The 17,286-nt window shown below is 39.3% G+C and overlaps 1 protein-coding gene across 1 annotated transcript; it reads right to left on the bottom strand.

The window, feature by feature from the left end:
- Positions 1-1,036: 1,036 nt before the first annotated feature.
- NMUR2 (neuromedin U receptor 2) lies at positions 1,037-13,606 on the bottom strand. The gene is made up of 4 exons (XM_047753575.1): positions 12,798-13,606; positions 6,525-6,609; positions 4,266-4,391; positions 1,037-1,428 (listed from the first exon to the last, which is right to left on the bottom strand). Exons 1-4 carry the CDS (start codon positions 13,521-13,523, stop codon positions 1,133-1,135), a joined length of 1,233 nt encoding a protein of 410 aa, XP_047609531.1. The 5' UTR covers positions 13,524-13,606; the 3' UTR covers positions 1,037-1,132.
- Positions 13,607-17,286: the final 3,680 nt, after the last annotated feature.

A 17,286-nucleotide genomic window follows, 5' to 3' on the forward strand; every position in this document is an offset into this window, starting at 1 on the left:
AAATCAAGCAAGGTTTCATGGAGGAGGTACCACGTTGAGCTGGACGTTGACAGATGTATAGGACAGCAATGGATGGAGATTAGAGCTATAGAGGGCTTTGTGTAAGCAAATATATGCAGCTGGGGAAACTGGGTGGTTTTTCACAAGAGAAAATATTCAATTTGTATAGAATGTATATTATATGTGATTATACAGTGGAAGATAAGTCTAGAAAGTATATTTTACCCATATTATAGGAGTGACAAGTGTTATAAGGGTAACAAAGGATTGAGTAGGGGGAAGTCATGGGTTTGAGACCAGTAGTTACCATTTGACTTGTCTTTGCTCCCAAGCAGAAGACATACCTCTGTCTATTTAAGATATTAGGTCATTAGAAATCCAAGTCTAGGTGAAATTATGAAAACAGCTGAGTTTTTGTTTGGTATGGTTTGACTCTTTGGACCTTCCACCACAGTCTTCTCCCGCTTCCCATTCTTTTCTAAGTGCAACTTGCATCTGATTCCATTCTTGGTGAAGCATGATTGATAATGATTTTGGGATTAGAATGGTAGGAATAATAATTCTGAGGAGCAGTCCTATGTTACCAGGAGGCTCTTAAAATCAAAAGCTTCCAGACTCCAAATAATCATATTATAATGGCACAATATGTGGCAGTTGGCTGAATAGTTTGCTGTGGAAGAACACTGGCAAGAGCCCCTCAAATCATATAAAGTAGAATAGCGTCTCCATGCCTCCCTCTGTGTTACACAGGGACCACTGGTTGTAAGAATGACAGTCTAGCTCAGAATGTGGATAACCAGGGCAAACCATTCCCAGTGGTAGAAATGATTCAAAGTATAGGGGCCATACTTTGCTAGTCATGTTTTTTTTTTCCATAAATAAGTGAAGGGACATGGGGCAGGTATGATAGGGGAAAGATAACTAAAACTCAGGAGGTTCTAGGTTTTAGATTTAGGTTTCAGGTTTAAGTAGCAGTTTTCCCAGCTACTGAAAACAAAACAAAACAAAACAAAAAAAACAAACCTAAATGTGGGTATATAAGTTCTAAGAGTCATTTTTCTGCCTTAATATGATATAAATAGACACAAATTATGAGATATTCCTGCCTGGAGTGTGGATCCATGGGGCAATGTCAACTCCTTGAGAGTTCCTTTCTCAGTGCCTGTCTAGTGCAGACGGCTGTGGGGACGTGAGAGTTGCAGGTGGATGGCCTCCAAGGGAACTGGGGGCCTGCATCTTCAGTCAGCTCCACAAGGTGACATTCTGTCAGGAAGATGTTCCGCTGTGTAGATGGCCCCTGTGGGTTGTCCTGGGAGTGCCGCCGTTGGCAGGAAGGAGAGATCACCATCTGGAAAGCTGCTCGGAAGCGGCGAGAGAATAGGTTGTAGATAATGGGGTTGACAGCTGAGCTCAGGTAGAAGAAGACACCTGGATATGCCCAGGAGGAGAAGCTGAGTGAGAGGCACAACTGGGAAAAGCATAACTATTTAACACAGGTTTCAAATTCCTTTGATTGCCTCTTTTGGAAGTGGTAATTCATACAAGAGTCTAATGGAGAATACAAAATGCTCTGAACACATCCACCACCTGTGTACTGAGGAATCAAACCCAGAAAGATTAAAGTGTCTTGGAAAAATTTAAGCTGGCAAGGAATCTCTGAGATATTCAGCAATTTCCTTTGATCCCCACTTGTTTAATTAAAGAATGTGTTCTCATAGCATTAATGAGAGATGCGTAACTATCAGAGGATATAGAGATGTGTATATCCATTGTAGGTTTTCTTAAATCTATAATTCGAAACTGCAACTAATGGAGGAGGAGTAAATCAATCAAGGCATAGTCTCTTATGAGACTCCTTATAACGGAAATATCTCTTCAAAGAAATGTTCACAATATCCTTCCACACCTAGTCTTTTCCCTCGAGGGCTCTCTTCCCACCTCGTTCCCAAAGTTACGAATATTTGTATTTTGGCATTTGTTTTCTCCACCAAATGCCTTGCACACTGCCCTTTTCTTCATTGCTATACACCTTTCCTTTATTACCATATCCTATTTTATTTCTATGAGGCTAAGATGAACCCAAGGTTGAAAATCAGGGGACTTAGTTTCCGATCTTGGCCTCATCTAGTCTGTGACCTGAGACAGAACTTGCACTTCAACTTATCTTTCTCTGTAAAATGGGTATGAAAATACCATTTGAATCCACCTCCCTAGAGTGTTGTAAGGTTAATGTTGAGATAATATCCACAGAAGGGCCAAGAATAACTAAGAATATAAAATAAGTGATAGGTACTGTGTTCAGTATAGTCATTGTTGTTCTCATTTCTATAGAAAAAAATTGGGCAGGGAGAAGTGCAGGAAGGGGATATTTCTACAGACAGTTAATTTGTTCGATAATTCATTTGAGGTACATTGGAAAGTAGTGGACGAAGACTTTGTTCTCCAAGGACTTGGAACAGTATTATAGAGACAAGGTTGATGCCTAACTTGAGTGAATAAGAAAAGGATAATACTGAACAATACCTGTTAAGGGAGCAAAATATGTGATCTCAACAGCCATGTTCTGGAAATTCACATAAACAGAAGAACTATGATGGTCATGAAAAATTTAATGGGAGTTATTAGATTCTAGCCAGGCCCTGAAGAGGGTAGAAGATACTGGGGAAGAGAGGAGAGAATATTGCAGATAGAAGGCATTGCATGAGCAAATGTGCCGAGGTGGGAGTATTTATCGTGCAAGGGTAATTAATGCATAATGTGCAGAAATTTTTAATTCACCAGTTTGACAAGCATATGGTTTATGAATGAAAATACTATAACTTGAGGGTCAAAAGGCAAGTTGGGGGCATTTTAGGGGTAGTATTTAAGAGGTGTAGACATCATCTGGTATGCAAGGGTGAGGAAGGAGAAGTTATATGTCAACAGGAAAATGTTACTGTAAATGCTATAACTTGGAAATCTTAAAATGGTTGCCTTGCTGCCTTTGGAAAAGTATAGTCAAGTAGTCAGGGCTCATGACCTTGTTTGTTTTCCAATTTATTTAAATACTCCCATTTTTCTCATGACCACAGAGATAAAAGCTATAAACTTTTTTGAGGTTTTGCCCAGAATAATAAATAGTTTAACATGGGGGAAACTCCTAATATCCAGGTATAAGTGGTGCACAAGCCTTGCTGAGTACAAAAAAAAAAAAAGAGATGGTGATAGAAAATAGATAATATATGGTCATCAATAAACAAATGAATACTATTGATTTTGCTCTGTGCACATGTATAGCTTACCTTGCACAGATTGATCTTATCTTTCCTCTCTAATGATGTATTTTGATAACTTAAACAGCCAACAGAACTAGCCAGTTCTATGGCAGAGGGACAGAAGTGGTCTGACTGAGAAAGAGAGACTCCTGTGGCCATTCTCTGCTCCATTTTAGGGGAAAGATTTTGAACCTGAAGTTAGATAACTCAGGCCTGGACCTTGTCTTTACTATCTGCCAACTGAGTGTCTGGACAAGTCAGTTCTCCTTTGTGGAACTGTGATTTTAATCATAAAATGTTGGTGATACCTACTTACAAACTTGTGATGGTTGTCGAAAGATAACCTATAGCATTTTACAGCTTAAAAAGCTCTTTAATAGATAGTATTTTATTTGCTTCTCGCTTTTAGTCCATGGTATGTACGGAGCAGGCATTGCTGTCATTTTACAGCTGAGGAAACTTTGTCAGGAAGGCAGCTATATTTGCATATCACTCAGAAAATTAAGGGTAGGATTGAGATGCAAATCTAGGACCTCTGATTTAGCAGCCTTTCCACCACTATCCACCCTCTTCTGTGGTGTTCTTAACCAACTACATTAAAGTAGCCTAAAAACAGACCTTGATGCCTCATGAATACCTTTTGGCTGGATTTCATGAGGATCTAACACTTGCTGAAGACAATACGAGACTTCAGGGACATGGATGTTTAATAAGAGAACCAATTAAATCACGTGGTCATTGGATGGAAGACCAAAGGAGTCATTCCTCAGACCATTTTCATCATGCTTAAAGTTGAGGTCTTTCATAAAGTAGTATCTAAAATAGTAACATGGTGTATACCTTTTGAACCATTAACAGACCTAATTAATATTGAAATAAAATAAAAATCAAGTGTCTTCATTTTGGCAAGTCCCCATGATAAACACCGATAGAACCTGCTGTGCTAGGCGAGATGAAGAAGCTGCAGTTACATGGACACTTGTGATACAACCAAACAAGCTAAAGTTTTACCTGATACCACATGGATGAGATTGAACACAGCAGCCAGGGATTCTGTCCACTCCTTCACAAAGCTGAAGAACAGCCGATCAACATGGAATGGGGCCCAACAGATAGCAAATACTAAGACCAAGACATCTGAAAAAGGATGATGAATGGGAGAGCAAAAGGCAGTCAAAGCAAGACTGGGTATACAGTCCGTCCATTCTGTCTAATGTTTTCCCCTTCATCTTTGTTAAGTTAAAATTGTTAGGTGCCAACTAGATCTTAAAGAGCCTCTACATAGAATAAGTAAAAATAAGAATGAAGTTTATAGGATACAGCAGTTTTCCATGGGATTGCACAAGATTTCTTATTTAATGTAAGTTTCCCTTAGAATAATTAAAATGGTGTTGAATATATTCCAAGTTCTGAAAACATTCTACTGTGGAGAATAAATTATGTTGCTTGTAGACTGTTGTAAGCACATAAACTGGTTATATGAATAAAATAATTGGGTTCAAACAATTTATAATTCTTTAAAGTTTTAAATTCATACTACAGGTCATAGTTTGTTATTTAGCTTATTTGAGAAAAAATTAGAAGCTTCTATGATTTTAATCATTTAAAATTCTGTAAAGGAACAGGGGAAAGAGAGAAATATCAAACAATCATGAGCGTAATACTGTTTTACAAGCATCTGTAGATTGGGCTGGACATGTGTCTTCTTTAAGCAGCCATAGTACAATATCCCTTTTGGTTTCTTTATGTTTATTTTGACTTGTTATTTTGAAATAATTACAGATTTTCAGGAACTTGCACCTTCCAGTTTTTCACTTTCAGCACCTGAGACAGAGTTGGTGCTACCATAGTTTCTCTATGGGACATTTCATGTCTATAAATATGAATATGTATGTTTTTTTTCATTCCTGAAGTTAAGTTGTACTTTGTTTTCCCGAGACACAGGGCTTGAGATTTGCCTCAAAATAATCTTATAGGGGCTAAGGGAAAGATAGGGATATAGATGAAACACAATCAGCTATGACTTGATCACTTTTGAAGCTGGGCGATAGGTACTTTGGTGTTAATTTTATAGTTCTATGTACTCATGAATAATTTGATGTTTTCTACAGTAAATAGTACATATATTTCATGTACATTAACCATATTCAACTTAAGTTGTTGGCTTGCATAATGCGGTTTCAGGCATATCTGGAAGATTCTTCTGAATTTACCCCCTAAGAAAAAGTCCCTAATCTGTTCAATACTACCTACAATTCCCATTGGATAAAAATGAATTCCTTTTAAAATTAAACCCTCTGTCCCCAAAGGCGAATACTTTACAGTATGTTTATCATTGTGGTTTTAATATTTGTGCACTTCAAGTCTTTTTTTGAGAGATTATGATCAAGGAGAAAGGGGGAGAAATAATAAAGATCCTAGATTTCTTAGTAGGGAAAGCCAGGTGCTAAGAAAGGCTAAGAAATTCCCAGAATATGACTAGGAGAGTCAAAAAGATAAACTTCAGTGACTTCAGGTTTTTTTTTGTTTGTTTTTAGACACCATATAATTACAATATTTCATATGCTCATTAGCCTGGGGGATGTGTTTCTTCCAAACCTCAGGTTTGACAAAGCTCCTTTCTTTCATTGTTCAGTATTTCATTAAATCAGTGCTGGATCACATGTTTTTATAATGTTCTTTTGGGAGAGTGTGGTGCAGTTCCTGGATATTTTTAAAACACCTTATCTGTACAAAGGAATGTTTTATATAAAACCACACAATGTCTAGGTAGAATGACTACTTAAAAGTTTTCCTAACCAGATGTTCTCAATCTGGAATTAAAAGATCCCATGGGATCCAAGCATTGGTATCAGGGGTGCATGGTACTCTGAAATAGATTGTAAGCCATTTGATGTATGTTCATTTGCACATTTTCTGAGTGGAGAATTCAAGGTTTTCATAACAATTTTGAAGAAGACCATAACACAAAATAGGAGGAGGAAAAAAGAGGAGGAAAAAGATAATCAAAAGCTCAGAGTGTGAATGTGATTTACCAAACACAGCACAGGGTGTATTACAATGGATGCACTTTAGTGTGTGATTTTGAGGTTTAAAAACTGAAATTGAAATTGACAAGTCTTAAAAGGTTGAGTAAGCCAAGGAAAAGCCAGAGCATGATATTATGTTTGAGGAGAATTTTGATTCTTATCCCAGAAGAACTTGGTCAATACCAACTGCAACTCCTTTGCTGTAACAAACAAATAAGAAAAAAAAAAAAAAAGAACTCACACATCATTTTAGAGACTGATCTTCTGGATGCTATTTGAATATTTGCAGTTGCTTTATCTGCCTCAAGAGGTTGGTCTTTCTTCAGCTGCAAGGGAAGTAAAAAAGATATTAAGAAATGTAAACATTTTTTTTCTCCTGTTAAGATCTGAGAAGTGTGACTAAGACTCATTTTACATATGAAAAACTAGACTTAAATAAATGTAAGAATTTGGAGTTCCCTTTGTGGCTCAGAAGGTTAAGAGTCCCCCTAGTATCCATGAGGATGTGGGTTTGATCCCTGGCCTTGCTCAGGGGGTTTAGGATATGATGTTGCCATGAGCTGCTGGTGTAGGCCAGCAGCTGCAGCTCAGATTCAACCCCTAGCCTGGGGACTTCCATATGCCTCAGGTGCGGCCCTAAAAAAAGGAAAAAGGAAAAAAAAAAGAGTTTGTAAAATGTATAACAAGTTGGAGGTGGATTTGTATCCAGCTTACCTAAATTAACTGGGTAGATAGTTGTGGCCAAGTTGCAAGTAACCATTTATTATAGACTATTCTGTAGAACCCTAATTCTGAAGTGTATTAATAGATAGTACATGAAAAATGAGAAATGCTGAATTAAAACATTTTATATAGGCTTATTCATTCAGTAAATATTAGATATTTATTCGACTGGTATCTTTCTGCCATGTGGTATGTGGGTGAGTAGAAAGCAAAACTTGTACTCTTTCAACTTCCTGAAGTTTATAGTCGTTATTGTGTCTCTTTTCAGCATCATAAAATGCTAATGGCAATTACAAACCTCACTGGGGCACAGTGTATTACTATCCTGCACTTCCATCTTCCACATCCCACATCTCCCACCCGAGTCTCAAAGGGGGGAGAGCCTCTTTGACGAAAGAACACCCTTCCCAGTCCTTTTCAGGGGAAGACCTGAGCCCACCTTACGAAACACAACTTGGGAAACCCTTCTTTACAAATATTATCCCTAAGGATGCCTATGTTTCTGAGTTGAGATGTTAAAATATACTCAACCTTGTTGGAAGATAATCCTTAAGGCAGCATCTGAAAAGTTCGAGTATCATTATTTCCTGTACCTGCAGTCTTTCTTGTCCAGTTCAAGTCCCACCTACTCAGTCCTGGAAGGCCTTTGTGGCCACAGTAGCCCCCTTTCTTCTTCTTCCTCTGAACTTCCACAGCATTGGAGAGCTACATCATTCATCAAATGGTGGAATTTCTTTCTTTTTTTCTTTTTCTCTCTCTCTCTCTCTTTTTTTTTTTTAATTTAGGGCCACACCTGTGACATGTGGAGGTTCCCAGGCTAGGGGTTGAATTGGAGCTACAGCTGCCGGCCTACACTACAGCCACAGCAACATCAGATCCAAGCCCTGTCTGCTGTGGTGTAGGGCACAGACGTGGCTTGGATCTGGCATGGCTGTGGCTGTGGCTGTGGCCGTCAGCTACAGCTCCGATTTGACTCCTAGCCTGGGAACCTCCATATGCTGCTAGTGAGGCCCTAAAAATTAAAAAAAAAAAATTGACAAGCTGAGGCCATTGGTGGAAGGAAAATTCAAAATTCACCTGTTTCATATAGTCTTGGGGTAGATTAGGATCAGTCTATTGAGGTATAAGGAGACATACTTCAACTTACGCTAAAGAAGAAATTAATGTAGTTATGTGCAATCACGAAATAGACTGCTCTAGTAACCAGTGAGCTTCCTGGACCAGGCTGCATTTTTACAGGATATTTTAGAGAAGGTATTAAAAGTAAAATAACACTTGAAAGAAAGGATCATTAAAAGTTGCCTCCAAAGTTCAACCAACCAATGTCCTGTCTCCCTAAAAACATGTGAACCCCTAAATGTCATGTGGCTTTCAGCATTCCACTGCCCTGAAGTATCCATGTGGATGATGAACAAACCTGACCATCTGTCTCTTGACTATATTGGTGCTCTCTACATATTCCCGTGTCTTCAGAAAATTGAAGGATTAAAGTTCCATGAGATTTGACCCTTCAGAATCACTAGAACTTGGGAAGAAATAGCGGGAAATATTATGCAGTTATTAGGAATAAATAGGATGGAATTAAAGGTGATATTGTTACTATAACAGTAGGACAAAATTATGCAGGTAGAGCACTTAACTCAATGACTGGCACATGATACTCAAAAGCTACCTATTATTGTTTTTAAGGGGATTCTGATTTTAGTCCTGAGTCTACTTGAAAGACATGATAAAACCTGATTTTTCATGAAATAGTTACTTATTTGTATCTGTAGGCCCACTCATGTGGATTACTGAATCTAGAACATCTCATGGTATCATTCACCCACAAGCTGTACTGGTGCTGGTACAGTGAAGCATCCAGATACTCCAAGAAGAAAAACTCTGGTGTTTAAGGTTAGAGCAAGACATCAAACTACAAATCTTCCTAACTCATCTTCAATTAAGTCTACTAAAGTTTCTAATTATTTAAACCATTTTAAAAATTGTCCTTATTTAGAAGATAGTTATTCCATTATTTGATTCTAGTCCATAATGAAGAACAATGAAAGATTATTAAAATCTATCGGTCACTTACTTGGTTGGGTTTAACAGTTCTCATTGGTAATTTCTCCACCCAAAGGGACAGCTTCCTTAAGTAAAATATCAAGCAAATTGTTCACACAATCCTTTTATGAACAGGATTTTTGTGCTTTGTAGTTTGCACTGAAAAGAAAAACCACTACTTGGATTTCAGCTTCCTTAGGTTATAGCGAAACAATTAGCCAACTAGAGGAGGGTAAAAAACAGAAACAGAATATTTATGTATGTTATACATTGTTACAACAGAATTTGAAGGGGTTGAAATAATAGAATGGAATCCAGACAATTTGTCTGGCCAATATTAAATGCTGCCTTAGGAGTTCCCATTGTGCAGCAGAAATGAATATGACTAGTATCCATGATGATGTGGGTTAGATTCCTGGCCTCTTTCACTGGGTTAAGAATCCAGCGTTGCTGTGAGCTGTGGTGTAGGTCACAGATGTGGCTCAGAACCTATGTGGCTGTGGTATAGGGTGGCAGCTGTAGCTCTGATTTGACCCATAGCCTGGGAATCTTGGAACTTCCATATGGCATGATTGTGGCCCTAAAAAAGCCAAAAAAAAAATGCTGCTTTATTTCTTGTTGAATAATTTAATTTCCCTTCAGATATTTTCCAAAGTAGGTATTTATCTGTTAATGACTCCCACCCACCCCTAAACATTTATTCTAAAAGTCAACTTACAAAAAGAAGAGAGAAATTGTCATCACTCCATAGAAAGTCTATAGGAAGTGCAGAAGCCTTCCTACCCCACTCATTTTATCTATGTAAGATAAATGGTGAAGGGGAGAGATGGGGTTGATTACCATTCAGATTGGTACATCATCCTGACCAGTTTTTTATATTGATTAAAATATTCTATCAGCTCTTCATTGATATAATTTGTGGTTCACTTGTATGGCTTTAGAATACCAAGATATAATCATAACTTGGTGTAAATATCTCTACAGCCTAAAAATCTATTTATTAAAAAAAAATCAGTCCAACCCTGTTTGGTATGGCTGAATTCTGCTATGATTCATAATCCATCCTCTTCAGCTCATGCATTAATGCTGCATGGAGGAGGTACAAGGACTAGGTGAGAGCTGCCCAGATGGGAAGGAGCTTGCCCTGGGATTGGCATGTTCAAATCCTGGAGAGCTGCTCAGTGGAGCCTTGTGTCCTGGAATGACGAAGCAGTTCTGAATGCTCAGCTTTGAGCACACACATGGCTCCCCTCCTTCTTCCCTGGTCCTGGGACATCATCAGTCTTGGTTTTCTGCCTTCTGAAGGCAGTGGGTCCCAGATTCAATTTTAGTTTTAGACTTGGCAAGGGAGTCAATAACTTCATACTGATCAGAGTTGCTTGAATCTCTTAAAATTCTTTAGATCAAAAAGGCCCTTTGAAACAATGTTTTCAAGTCTCCTAGGAAGCTGAAGTCTGGCAATAAAGGAACTAAGTTTGACTCATTTATTCATTCATTGAGCTTGTAGTCTAGTTGAAGAGGAGGGGAATTAAGAAACCTATAAGTATAGGATTATAAATTGTGATAAATGCAATGAAAGGAAATAAGTAGGAATGATGAGTATCTACAGAGGGACCAGGTACTTAGAGAATCAGGAGGAGCTTCCTGGAGGATGTATGAGTGAAACATGATTTAAAGGATAAGTGAGAGTGAGAGAGGTAAAAGAGATTGTGGTGGTAGACAGTGGGAGTGTTTCTGGCAAAGATACAGGAAGAGGTGCAAAGCCTTTGAGACCAATGGCACAGACCAATGCCCACTTCTGACTCATAATCTAGAGATCTTTAAATTTCTCTAAGAGTGACATTCTAATCAGATAGTTCCTTTCTTGGTATCCTCTGTGTAATACGTCATTCTTCCTGAGATGGAGATACTATTAGTTGCATTACACACACAAAGCAAACTCAGGTGGTGTCTAAACCACTGTCACTTAGCTTCTGATACAAAGTAACTATAGACTCATGACAACAAAACAAAGTGACACTAAAAGTAATTGCTTGGAAGGGAAACACATGTTTCCCATTGAAAGTTAAATATTTCCTCCCAGTTGACCCCAGAAAAGTGGTTGCTATTGGAAGAGATGATATCGATAAGTTTTATGTGGATTTTTCTCATAGGGCTCATGACATTTGGAATCACACGGAAGCCCTTTTCCTCCAGTGGGATGAACAGAGATTTCTAAAGATACGAGGATTGTGAGCTCATCTAGGGTGACACATGCCTCTGGAAATTACAGGGCCAGCCTTCCAGGAGGAGACTGGTACAATTCTCTGCCTGATTAGATTTACTCCTCTGACCAAACATCTGTGGTACTTAGAACCTACTCTCCCTCCTTAGATTTTGCCACTCACTTTAGGCACAGTGTTTATTTGAAAGGACCGCCTGTGGGACACTTCATTTCTTACACTCACCTTTCTCAGAGATGCACTGAGATATGAATATATTAATTATCACACAGCACATAATATCAGAGTCATCGGCACAGATGATGTGAATGAGATGTCTGCTTTGTTTTTTCCTTTCATTGGTAATTCAAAGTGCTCCCACTCACAGATTTCTTTTTCCCTTTTTAAAGGAACCATAGATTGTTAGAGCTATTAGGAGATTTAGATATGATTTCACGTAACTTTTTCATTTTATAAATGTAAAAACTAATTCAGGGGAGAATCATGTGGCTTGCCTAAAGGCATGTTATATGTGAGCTTCACACTTGGGAGTCTAAATGGTCTCAGGATTATTTTCTATACAAGCTACCTCCTTAAATGGGTATAAAACTGTCACAGAGTTCAGCTCTATGAATTGGGATGCAAAATATACCAGGGAAGAAATTATATAGACTCACTACCATTCTCATCAAAAACAAACAAAAATAACAGCTTCTCTCACATAATTTAGACTCAGAAAAAAGTTTTTTTTTTAAAGAAAGAAATAATTTCGCCACCATGAGCCTAAGAAAGGAATCTCTAATTATAATACATTGCAAACTCTGAGATAAATTTCTAATAATTCCAGCTATTTTTTAATTCACACTCTATTCTACTCTATCTCACATGCTCTGCTCACCTCCCCCTCCTTCAGTCTCCACCTGTTGAAGAGAAGGTCAGGTTGATCTCATTCAAGTCATATTTCTGCATTTTAACCTGATATTTCAACCAAAGGATTGGAGCAACCCCAAGGAAGGGTCTGATTTAAAACTGTTCATCTGTCTTGAAGGATAAAATAGGGAAGGATAGTTTTATACACAGATCAAGTTGGTGAGGAGGGAAATTTCAGTGCAGGCAATAGGAGAGGGCAGGAAAGAGAGAGCAGGGTGTGAATCAGTCTCCCCAGGGGTGTCGACTTTGTGTTGTTTGAAACAGGCTCCACTTCAAAGCTACTGAGTAAGATTTTCCTGGAGGAGGGACCTGCACATCTGTATCCCTAGTAAGGTTTCCAGGTGATTCAGAGGGACACCTAGGTTTGAGAACCCCAAGTATAGAGGGAAAAATAAGAAGGTGAGTTAAAGGAAATGATTTGTCCAATCATTGTTCGTCCAATTTTAAGCCAGTCCTTCAACTTTTCGTTTCCCTCTGAGCACATCTTATTTTTCTCTATGCTCCTTTCCAACACTGAATTTATCTAGTTTTTTTTTTCTTCTGAACTTTGAGTCAGAGAAAAAAAAAAAAGAAGGGGTGCTGCCCTAAGGGTTGCAGCCAGCTTAGATACTCACTTTGAGTCCCATGAGGTAGTAGAGGACAGCGATGACCGTCAGGGGAAGAATGTAGAAGAGGAAGGAGGTGATCTGGATAATGAAACTGTAGATCCACATGGGCTTGATGACTGTACAGGTAGCAGAGCCTGGGATGAAGGACCCGTTGAGGAAGTAGTGGAACTTGATGCCGTGGAGGCTGGTGTTGGGCAGAGAGAAGAGAACAGAGAAGCCCCAGACGAAGCCAAGGATCCTGAGGGCCCGCCGCCGGGTGCTCTCCAGCTTGGCGCGGAACGGGTGGAGGATCGCCACATAGCGCTCCACACTGACTGTGGTGACGCTGAGGATGGAGGCGAAGCACACCGTCTCAAAGAGCGCAGTCTTGAAGTAGCAGCCCACGGACCCAAACAGGAAGGGGTAGTTGCGCCACATCTCATAGACCTCCAGGGGCATGCCAAGAAGCAGGACCAGGAGGTCAGAGACGGCCAAGCTGAAGAGGTAGTAGTTGGTGGGTGTCTTCATAGTCTGGTGCCGAAGAATCACCAGGCACACCAGGATATTGCCAGCGACTCCCACCATAAAAATCAGTGCATACACCACCGTCACCGGGAGGAAGAGGTGGCTGCGCCGAGGCCCACAGAGCAAAGCTAGGTAGTCATCGGTGTTGTTCATATATTCTTTTAAAGGATATTCCAGGTCTTGGTGGTAGATCAAGGAAACATTTGCATGTTTTTCCATCACTGCCATTAAAATACAAGACCTGAGCCTCCTCTGAAATGAGCCTCTAGCCCAAGATGATCCTAAAAGGAAAGAGAAAGCAGGCAGGAAATCACAAGCTCCGTGAAAGAGGCCAGGAGGGGGCTCGGGTTTCTGCAAGTTGGGCTGCTCAGACCTCAGATCCTTTTTGAAGAGCCCCCGAGACAGAAGCTCCGCCTCTCTGCAGGCTGTGGGCCAATGTCTGTGTCAGACTCTCGGCAAGAGGACAGCTGGGTGCCGCGGTGCTGGCTTCCTGTGCTGGGAGCAGGAGAGGCAGGGGAGACGTTTCTCTGAAGTAGAAAGAGCTGGGAAAGCAGAGCTGTCACTAACAGTGACACAAAGTTAAATAAGGTGTAGATACTCTGAGCAGTGCATTTTGCAAAGTTGGGGGAATCTGGGTGGAAATACAGGTTTACGTTGCAGGGTCATGTTTAGAAAAGTACAAATCTCCATTGATCCTTGTCACCTATGTAGTGTGACAAAAATGAGAGATCAATAGATTTCTCAAGTTGATCTTGTTCCATTGGAAATTCAGGACTCCCTGGGGAAAGTGTGATCAATACGCCTTTTTGGTTTTGATTGCATCCAGGATAGAATCCAAAACCTGGAAGAATACTTGCACACGATCTAGCCCTGCCTGCTGTCCGACATGTCCATCTCTTGACAGTGACTTGCTATAGCAAAAGACCTTAGGATTTAGAATCAGGCACATGTGTAGAAATCCTATAAGGCTTTGGGGAAGTTACTCAAACTCTCAAATCCACATTTCCTTATCTGTAAATAGGAGATTCATTTAATTTTATTCAACTGATACTTCTTGAGGATTTACTCTGTGCCTGACAGTGTTTGTTCTAAGCTTTGTGGAAACATCAGTTAATAAGCGAAACAAAGTTTCTGCCTGTATGGAACTTTTCTTGTAGTAGGAAATTTTGAAAATGTACAAACTAATGAATTAATACAATTTCAGATAATTTGTGCTATAAAGAAAAAGGATAAGAGACAATACAAACATAATGTTGGAGACATTTGTTTATCAAGAATGGTCAAAGAAGACATCTCAGGAGATGTCCTTTGGACTGAGTTCTGACTGGTGAAAAAGCAATAAAAAATAGATAAGGGAGTATATTTCCAGCAAAAGTAATAGCAAGTGCAAAGATCCTGAGGCAGTGGAAAGCTCGATGTGTTTCAGAAACATCAAGAAGGCCTGTATAGTTGGAACTGGATGAGTGAACAGGAGGAGAGTGTGAGTGTTTAGAGAGAAAGGACTAGAAGGGACCAAATTATGTAAATTTTTCTAAGATTTGCTGAAGAGTTTGAATCTTATTCTAACTGTGGAAACTTTGGATCTGATTCAAGTTACAGAGAAATCTTTAGAGGGTTTTGAGCAGGAGGTTGCTCCTGGAGGCCATCAGTCTCCTCTGTCTATGGACTGCTCTTGCCTTTGGGTTGGGCAGGCTTCCATATTAATGGGTAGAAAACAGAAATGCGGCATGAACTCATGGTGCACCTTTGTCAGGATAGGTAACTCTGAGCAAGCAAGGGGGTCTCTGTAGCTGTGGCTGAAGTCAGATGACCGAAGGGGTTATGATGTGAGGGTGCTGTCAGCATTTATGAAAATATTTAAAGAAACAATAGCTAATATTTATTGAACACTTATTCTTCCTAGGCACTATTGTAAACATTTTACATATGTTAGCATATGCAGTCTTTAAAGTAATCCTCTGGGTAAGTTCTTTTTTTGAAATCTGTATCACAGGTGAGGAAACAGGCACAAGCTTATGGGGATGGTTGAAGCTTACATAGTGTATCAGTTATTTGGGTTAAGCTTTGTTTGAGTAACACACATTCCCAAAATTTAGTGTGTTTAAATAAATGTTTATTTCTTGCTCATTTGACCTAGGCATTGAGGATTGCCCAGTAGCCTATGTTATACATTGTTCTCACCCTGGGATGCAGGCTCCAACCTATGCTTTCACAGTCCCCAAGGTAAAATTCCCAAGTGGGATTTTGACTCTTAAATTTTCTGTCTAGAGATGACAAACATCTCTTCCATTCACATTTCATGGGCCAAATCCAATTATGTGGCCACTCCTAACCAAGAGGATAAGCAGATTTTTACCATGTGCTTAGGAAGAGAAAAAAAAAAAACAAAATAATTTGGTGAACAGAATTAGTATCTATATATTCTGCCCCTCCAGATACCAAATATTTGGCTTATCTTTCTTGCAGGAAAAATACAGTTCTCCCTGCCCCATTAGAGATCCCTCAATGCTCCTATCCAGGCATAGCTTCAAGTTAAAAGTCCAGGAGCTCTGGGTGGTACATGGTATTCTCTCCATCAAATCTACATGTGGCTCCTCCTACTCTAGAAACCTAGAAACTAAAGGATAAGTTGTCAGCTCCCCATATGGATTGTTCCAGCCTCTAATAATACTAACAGTATTAGTAATAGTAATGGTAATAAAAACAGTTCTCTTATTGCTCACCATCTCACCCCTCGACAAATGCCGTGCATTTTAGAGTTTTTCTTGCAGCAGTACTCACTTCTATTTCCAGCTTTGGGTCAATATATTGGACTACATTATGCTGCAGTAACAAACAAGAGCAAATTTTCAGTGACTTTAAATAACAAAAGCTTATTTCCTTTTTGTGCTCTGTATTGATTGTTACTGGGGAGAGAAAAATTTGTACAACACTATCTTTACTCAGGGTAAATGGAAAATTCTACCATTCAAAATATAGTGATAAAACTTTTGGGAAGGTGTGGCTGTAGGGGTGTGGTTTCTCAAGCCCATCCTTCTGGGAGACTTTGAACACCCTAGACCTGTTCTGGGTATTGAGAATGTACTCAATAAATGGATCATAAATAAAGACACATTGTAGAAACGACTGACTATAAAACAGTCATATTTGTTGAAGGTGCAATTAAAATTGTTACCATCCTGCAAGAAGGTGAAGAATCCGAACGTATTTCCCAGAAACTAAGGAGTAGGAACAGAAGCTTGGTTAAGAGGCATAACACTCCCATTTTCAACTTTGACCTTCTAGGGAGTCAGGAAATGGTCATGTGACCTTGGATAACATCCACAAAACTATAATGTCCAAAACAAGGAGGGTTATCTTCAGGCCTGTTATGCACTATTTAGACCAGACCAAGAGTATTGGCTCTGGTCTTGAGTTCGGCACTTAAAGAGGGACTGGATCAGCTGACATAGTCTACTGAGGACAACTAGGATGGCAGAGAGAGTTGGAGTTACTGTCCTTGCAAAGAGGAAACTTGACCTAGCCATGATTCCTGCCTTCACCTCTTTGAGAGTATATCTTAAAAATTACTCTAGTTAACTTCCTAGGGAAGAGCTGAGAGGAATGGGTTGTCAATATAAGGAGGAATATTTTGAGTATTCAGAACAGACTAAAATAGAAATAGGCCACCCATGTCACTAAAGGCACTTAGTTAAGGCTGAGTGGCCATTTGTTAATATTTTATCAGGTTATGAAAATTAGGATTAGTTTACCTTTGAAATTCCTGCTAAAATTGATTCTTTCATTGCATATATTCCTACTGCTTACTCAGTGTCACCTCTTGGCATCCAATGTGCATCTCAAAGGTAACATGACTAAAGCCAAGTTCATGCATTGCCTTTCCCCTAAAGCTGCACTTACCTTTTTTCTATCAATGGTTTTTATTTTTCCATTATAGCTGATTTACAGTGTCCTGTCAATTTTCTACTGCACAGCAAGGTGACCCAGTCAC

Source organism: Phacochoerus africanus, chromosome 1 (assembly GCF_016906955.1).
Source record: "Phacochoerus africanus isolate WHEZ1 chromosome 1, ROS_Pafr_v1, whole genome shotgun sequence".
Taxonomy (NCBI): Eukaryota; Metazoa; Chordata; class Mammalia; order Artiodactyla; family Suidae; genus Phacochoerus; species Phacochoerus africanus.

Coding starts and splice junctions, on each gene's coding strand:
- NMUR2 (XM_047753575.1), bottom strand. CDS start 13,523: ATGGCAGTGATGGAAAAACATGCAAATGTTTCCTTGATCTACCACCAA. Junction 6,610..12,797: donor ACTACCTCATGGGACTCAAA/GTGAGTATCTAA, acceptor CTTCCCTTGCAG/CTGAAGAAAGACCAACCTCT. Junction 4,392..6,524: donor ATCAGTCTCTAAAATGATGT/GTGAGTTCTTTT, acceptor ATCCTTTTTCAG/ATGTCTTGGTCTTAGTATTT.